The sequence below is a fragment of the Neopelma chrysocephalum genome, unplaced genomic scaffold (assembly GCF_003984885.1).
Source record: "Neopelma chrysocephalum unplaced genomic scaffold, ASM398488v2 Primary Assembly neopelma1_62, whole genome shotgun sequence".
Lineage (NCBI taxonomy): Eukaryota > Metazoa > Chordata > Aves > Passeriformes > Pipridae > Neopelma > Neopelma chrysocephalum.
Window position 1 is genome coordinate 969,891 of NW_020897719.1, and position 8,006 is coordinate 977,896.

The window sequence follows — 8,006 nt, forward strand, 5'->3', positions numbered from 1 at the left end:
TGTTAGGCTGAGTGAAACCACTATAAATTAAATCCTTGGTAATTTTGTACCTTGTGAATAACAGGATCTCTCTCTCTCTCATTAATGTATGAATGATTTTTGTCCTGTTTCTCCACTAAGTATTTATTTGCTGAGATGCATTTAGCCTTTAACAGGACATTGCCTTTTAGAACCTAAGTGATTCTATGATTGTCCTGTAAAGAAGCATGCAAAGAATGGAAGAATACATCTCCAGTATCAGCCACTGTTATATGCAATAGCTAACATTTTTAAAAGCATAGTTGTTACTATATAGAAGTTTTAACAATAAAAAAAAGAATAACAGAGAACAAAAATTTGTGGGTTGGTAAATTGTGAACTTTAAAATTTTTTATTATATTTTTAGGCATGGTCACATTTTGATTTCTCCTTGTCAGATCCAATTCTGACAAAATGCTTAAACACGCAATTTAAGTTGGGGAGCAATGCCATCTAATACCATTTGTGATTATTCACCTATTTTAAAAACAATTGAAAACGCTTTGCTGGACAGAGATCTTGCATTTCAGTCTCATTTTCCAGTACTTCAGAAGTAGATTCTCTATGTCCAGTTTTGATTTTCTGATTTTCTTTTTTCTTTACAGGTAACCTGATAGCTAAAGACAAATCAAGTCAGTCTCAAGGCTGATAAAATTAAATACAACACGTGGGAATTTCATTCCTCCAGGCAATCCTTGAAGTGAAATTTTATACTGCTGGGGTGTATCCTTCAGAATCAATTGTTTCAATGAGAATCTGTCTTGTAATCAGCAACAGCCTTGAGATCAAAACTACTGGAAAGTAATTTTGAACCTCTGTGTCACAAAGATTTCAACTGATTGAACTGTGTACACTTGTAAAATTGCACTTGCTGAGGAATTTGCAGCTGTAATCACGTGTTGATACTCTAAAGGTGCAGAAAAGCAGCAAACTGTTGGATTCTCCATTGCAGACCAGTGGCTTTTCATCTTGATGAAGTCAACCTCCAAAATATATTGGATCCTTCCCTCTAAAATGATCCCTGGTCCACTTTCAGATTGCTGGTGGTACTGCACACTGCTTTAATTAAATTTCTGTTGCAGAAATGGTCCTCTGGCATGACGCAGTTTTAGACATTTTTATTTGTGTTCTAATCTTGCAGCTCTGAAAGATACATATTTCAACATCTTGAAGTTGCTTTTGTTATAGGAATGGAATTATATATCCATTGTTAATAATTATTGTTGACAAGTAATAGTTATCTGAATACACCAGTCATATTAGATTGTATAGTCAGGTTGACATGTTTCCCTAAGGCTAATCAGCCACTGCAGCTTAACAGTTAAAAAAAGTAGGGGACAAAACTCTCTTACCACCTCCATTATAAAGCATTTTATACCTCTAAGATATACATTTCCATTTAGTTTGAAGGAGATGGGTGTTCCCAATATGTACTTTACTTTCCTAACCTTTAATTGATTTAAGTTCATGGTAAGCAGTCAATGACAGTATTTCATCTCTTTTTTTGTAAAGGTAGGCAGGAAGGTAAATGAGTTTTGCAATTATGAAATTGGATGGTAATAATTCAGAATTTTTGTCTTTTTATTAAAAATAAAATCTCTTGCTTGAACCTAAGTACTGATGGATGCTTATGTAGATGTCTGCTCAGTCTGTTTGCTATAAAGGAAAAAAGTCCTAGTGCCCACCCAGATTTACACTTCATGGGTATTTTGCTTGCTTACAGTCATCCAGTTCAGATCTGATCCTTTCCAAAATTTCTTTTTTTTTTTTTTTTGGTAGCAATTTTTTTTAACTTTGTGATATGCTGTTACATGAAAAAAATCCTCAATATTTAAAGGCCTTAATCATCGCTGAGCTTTTTTCTAAGTTATTACAGAATGTATAATTTTATACTCCACTTAATATATATTGTACCATCTGTAATGTTGATACAACAGAAATTTGGCAGTTCCTTTTAGAAACACTACATAAAGAAGCTGACCAGAGAGGGTAAGGGAATTCTGACTTTATGCTTTGGTGAATTGACATGAAAGCCACACACACAGTGGTAGTAAAAAGTATGTAGGAGTAAGACTCACAAAAAAACCCCAAAAAACCCAACCCAAACCAAACCAACAAAAAAACCCCCAAAAAGACAAAAAAACCAAAACAAGACAGAAGAGGGAGAATATTTTATCATTACAAGCGATTGACATGGCTAGTTTAGTTATATATTAGGTTCCATGATAGATGAACACCCTAGAGTGCTCTGCCTGTCACAGAAGCCCCTGCTGTTCCAAAACCATTTCATTACCTCTGGTGTATTATTGCACAGGAGAGCTTAAATAAAATAAATGACTGTTGGGAATAAAATTGAGAAGTATATTCTATCATTCTGCTGAGAAGTAATAAAAAATTGTTGGCAGGAAAAGATCTTATTTTCTGATTAAAATGTAATTAGAATAAACTGTAGCAGCAACTAGGTATCTCAATATTTTAGGATGGATTAGTATTGTATGGATTTGTACTAACAAGTTCAGGACAGAAGGTAGCATCTTAGAGAGATTGTCTGGGACAGTGCAAAATATAAATGTGCTGTTTTGTAGACTCTCAATATGGCCTCTCTTTGGCCGAAAATCTATATCATGCTTCTAACTATATGTTTTCTTTGTTTCCTTATTCTTAAACCAATACTGAAAGTACTGTATTATATAGAAGTGTAACACATGCATATCAATAAATAAAAATAAATGGATTTTCAAATCTATTGAATAGATTATCTGCAGTAGTTAATGTTGTGAATGTTCATAGCAAGCGATTAAAATTGTAATATAAAATAGAGTTCCCTGTATGGATGTGCACATTGGAGATCTATTCTGTTTATCCATGGAACAAAATAATTTTTTCTTGAATAAGAATCCCAAGCTTTATATTTCTTCAGTAGAGCAGGGAATATCTCCTACCACATTAAAAGGTCCTTTTTAAAAGGAGACTGATATCTAGCACAACTGTTCTAGCCTTGTTATGGCAAATTCTGGTGGGTGTACTGGCCTGTTGTCTTCAGGCCAGATGGAATAAAAATGTTTTTTTTCTTCACAAAATGTGAATCCTGAAAAATTATCATTTAGACATTTTTAAAAGTAACAGGACATGGATGGTTGAAAAAGTAATATTTCAGGTTAATTTGTTGATCTGTTTAAAAGAAAGGGAAAAAAATCCAATTTGACAGTGAACTCTGTGCACCTTGAAGCAAGCCGGGAACCACAGTTCAGCTATCCACAGTGCTGGCTTAGTGCTGCCTCTGAAAATGGAGTACAGGTGACTAGATCAGCCACGGGTATTCATATTGCAGGCATGTGAGGATGATTCTTGCTTTAATTACTCATTTATTCCTTATATACTACTTTCTAGATTATTTTATCTGTTTACAAAAATGATCAGTCATTATGAGCAGAGGGAAATCCATGCTACCCTTTGAATTCAGTAATCATCAGGAACTCTGAACTGCAAAATATGCATTCCTGTTCCGCAGTTCTAAGTGGCACTGCATTGAGAGGGAAAGAAACATCACTGCTTTCTCATTAAATGTCTTGGATCAGTTCAACAAAACATAAAGGAAATCCTGATATGAATTTTAATGAAAAAAATTCCAATTCGGATCTAATAAATCTAAAATAAAGCTTAAAAAACATTCAAGTCTAGATCTTGATGATATCTAGTTTATTGGTCATAAGTGAATGCTAACCTTTAAAACAACACTGCTGCAAATACCACTGTTACTACCTACAAATTCACCTGTTGTGCTATATCCTTTAAATTTTCCTGTTTATCCTATATCTTTTAAATCTTGGCTCCTTCAGCTCTGCTTAAGAATGTTACTGGTGTAGCGTTTCAGTACTTCACCAAACCAGTGCAGCTGTTTTGACAGAGTGCATCAGATACATTTGTTTTGAAATTAAAATCTGCTATAAAGAATTTTATTTTGTTATGTTTCATAAAAATATATGTAGGGAATTTTTGTTCATTATAACTGTACAGTTGGTTTTTATACTTTTCCAGGAAAGTCTATAAAAACAAAACAGAAATATGTGATTGGCATCCTTATCTGTTGATTTACTGCCTCCTCCTACATGCCTCGAATTTTACACATCTGTGGTTATCCAAGATATTGGCAAAGATATTGGAAAGGGAGCACAGTTTTGGTTTGTACAAGAAGTATTGCCTTAATCTCTAGTTTCTTTTTGCCAGTAGTTAGAAAAGTCTGTGTCAAAAAATGTCACACCTGAACAATCATATGGCATTAAATGATTTTTCAAGGATTCAGTGGTATTAAATTGAATAAGAAGAATTACCTAATCACTTTGTTTGTCTTTATAGTGCAGTTTGTGACCTAACAAACTGTTCTCTTTATTCTTTCGTAGAAGGAGAAAATATTTCCAGATGACATTTTTGATCTTGTTACTGGAAGAGGTTATGTAACTTTCTGATATCACTTTACAGAGAGTCACTGCACATATTTTAGTTGGTTTTGTATCTTCTATATTCATCTGTACTGCTTATGTAGTGATTAGAAGAGGTAGTACATGAAAAGGCTGAATTTCCCACAACTTTTTTTTGACACATTTACAGGATTACAAGCATTGTCAATGTCTCTTAATCTAAAAGTAACGTAAGACTGGAAGTAAAGTAAAGTAATCTGGAAGAAGGGCCACTAATGGTGACATGGGAAACTCTTGTATAAGGGAATGACAGTTCTTTCTCAGACTACTGTGAGTGGGATGCCAGATGAGTCAAAACCATTGTAGTATGGTTTCACAGCCAGAGATGTAGGTTCTAGGGAAGTGAATCCAGCGTGTGAGCACTGGGGTACAGTCAGCATCCTGAAGCTGAGCTTTATTTCACTCCCTCCTTGCTAGTATACAGGTAATTCTGTGTGGCAATGGGAAGTGATATCCAATTATTCCTTGGTAGTAGATTGTCTCGATTAAATATCACTAATTCCATCAATATTATTTTTCAATTAAAAATGATTGAAAGACTTGAAATATATCTGGCTTTCAGTTCTGAAAACCAATTTATTACCCAACTGAATTAAATAAATAGTTTGTATAATAGAAATATTATTGCTTATATGTAACCCTAACTGTAAAAGTTCTGTATTAGCTCTTTAAATTATGTTTACATTCATATCTGTATTATTAGGTTTAGATCATCTATAACAGCAGGGACATTCTTGTTTCCCCCCCTAAAACTGAAGTAACCTAATGGCACTGTAGTTTGGGATTTATGGCTTTGCTTTCACTGCTTCAACTGCACAGCTGGGAAAAAAGCGTATAAAAATACTTATGTTACTCACATTGCTGAGAAATTTTTCTTGAGTATGAGGAATACGTGGAGTTGAAAATTTACCCTGTATCAGCATATGGGTTGAATCTCTTGAACTCTTTTCTTCTTACTGTCATAACAAACATGACAGAAACTGTACTTAAATTTTCCAGTCTTATGTCTTATTATTTAAATCTAACATCCAGAACTTACAAAATATATACTACTTATTTTAGTTGCTGTGTCCTCACATAAAGGAATTTTTTTAGCCTGTTCCTCTCTTTATAATTAATTATGGATGCCTTGTCCTATTTGGGTGTGGAGAATATAACCCCTCCTATTACTGATTTAGAGTTTGTGTCTCTTTTTTGTTGTTTTTCTTTCTACTTTTCTTTGGTCATTTTCTCTTTTGCTGGATCCAGACAGTTCTTACAAAACTTTAGTAGTGATGAGAAAAGATTTTTAATACATAGTGGCTTGGAACTGAACACAGGCTCTTAGCAGTTCTTGGAGAGAAGAGAGGGAGATGTGTTTCTATGATTTTATCTTAAAATAGTTTCCAGTTTAAACTATTCTTTCTAAAGAGAATAATTTTTTCCTAACTATAAATGGACTGTGTTTCAATATGCTCTCTGATCATAAAGCTGACGAAATGGTCCTCTCTGTATGGTAGATTACCTCAGCAGAATTTACAAATGGGAGATGATGATTTTGCTAATGTCCATAGGCAGGTAGACAGAATTTGGTCCCAGATGCTCTGCCTAATGTTCATGGCAAAAGTGACTTAAAAACAATGCCTCCATATGCCATAATTGCTGGAATTATTTCTCAGGCATATTCCCTTGTCATCCCTCATATGTAGAACTCATTAGATTCCTAGTGGGAGAACATATGGAGAAGAGAGATGATGGAAAACATTATAAAACAGATTGTGTATTTAAATTTATATTATAGAAGACCTCTGTGCACAGGCAAACTTAGCAGAGAAAGTTCAAACTCTTTCTTTCCACTTCATAAGGATATCAATATTTATGGAGCTGTTATCTCAGTGCATTCAAATCCACTTATATGGTTAAAACCTGACATTACGGATAATAGTGGGAATTTTGCTGCTAATTTGAGGTCAACTCTGTATTCCCTTAATTATTTTTCCAAATATTCAGTTCAACTATAACTGTCTAAGATCTTTCCACTAATAGGAATGACCAGAAGTCAAACTTCCACCTATACTAGTCTGATTGCAGGATCAGGCCTTTTGCTATGGATTTGTGATTTCAGTGTCAGCATAATGACTTTGCTGAATACCTTGTTTGTGTTTCACAAAAAAAGTGATAACATTTCTTTCATTCATCTTAGCTGACTAATGAATGGGGATCATATCTAGTGCAGAGCTGTTTTAATGACTTCTAAATATTAAAAGTTAATTATTTGTCCTTTATATTATAGTTAAATACCACAAAAAACAGGTAGTCATACATGAATTTAAAGTATTATACACTGATGTTTGTGATGCTTTTTTGGTTACACTTAGGACTCTTTCCTGGTTTATGATAAATTTTTTTCTGTTTTGTTTTTTTTTTTTTTTTCCTCAATACTGATCATAAAGCTGGTTTCAACAGGGAGCATTTGGGGTACTATAAAGTGTCTAGTAGTAAAGGTGGGTACTAGCATAAGCTACCCACTGGATAAGGTGGGAGGTGGATAGACTGATGTCTGGGAACATTATGGCCTTACTGCGGTGGCTGGTGAAATATGGCCTATCACTTTGGGAAAGTGTAGAAAGTGTCTCTAGAGAAACAGTTCTGCAGACATTGTTGCCCTGCTCCCAAAGAAATGGTTCTGACAGGGTGTTGCTTATTGCATGGAGCAGAATCAAATGTCATACCTAAACAAATACTGGAAGGACATAGAGAAACAGTGTGGACATCTATTATGGTGTGGCTCTACAGGCCTAAAAAATGTCAGATGTGTCCATAGAATGTCCATCTAGGTCACTACCTTTTTAAAACGAGACATAAAATGGTTGTTTAGGTAGCATTTGCAATAGAGTTGTGTGCGTATTTGTGGGAAAATATGCCTGCCTGAAGCCAAGATTTGGTGTCATGTTGTGAGAGAGGGCCTCCAGAAGTTCATATCTGATGCTCCTCCTTTACTGCTGGAAATGGACTGTGTAATACTGTTCTTCTAAGCCAGAGTAGTGCAGAATACTGCCAACAGGCTGTACCACTTGCCCTGCGTCTTTCAGAGCAGAATGGTTGCTCTGGAAAGCCTTGGCAGGAAGCAAAACATGCATTATCACACAAACTTTTGTCTTAATACTGACAACCGTGATTATTCTCTATGTTGGGTTTTTTTTCTGACTGCTACAGGATAAATGTTTATTATTAGGTGAAAATTTAAAATTTGTTATTTTGCACCAGTCTGAACAATCCACTTGAATGATTTATTTTGCAGCTTCTTATTTGTTTATCCTCTTAAAATTTACTCATTTGTGCTATAAATGTATTAGCCGAACTGTCTGCTACTGTTGGCACCTTTTAAAATAGTGTCATCAGTTAGTACTTTTTGAGTCACTGCAGAGAAATGCTCTTTAGGTGGTAAGTCTTTCATCAGCATCTTGTGGTTTTTCCATTCTGTCAGTACCTACATTAGAAACTAGATGATGAAGTAGTAAAAGAGCCTTG

General features: G+C 34.6%; 1 protein-coding gene across 14 annotated transcripts in view; it reads left to right on the plus strand.

The window, feature by feature from the left end:
* Positions 1-2,761, plus strand: part of FAM19A2 (family with sequence similarity 19 member A2, C-C motif chemokine like) — a 195,969-nt gene extending 193,208 nt beyond the window's left edge. For all 14 annotated transcript variants that reach the window (XR_003534028.1, XR_003534035.1, XR_003534029.1 and 11 more), the window contains one exon: positions 624-2,761. Coding sequence is in view for 1 of the 14 variants with exons in the window: in XM_027682194.1 (XP_027537995.1) it covers positions 624-632 (9 nt within the window). In the remaining 13 variants the exon portion in view is untranslated. The remainder of the gene's footprint in view (positions 1-623) is intronic.
* The last annotated feature ends 5,245 nt before the right edge of the window (positions 2,762-8,006 follow it).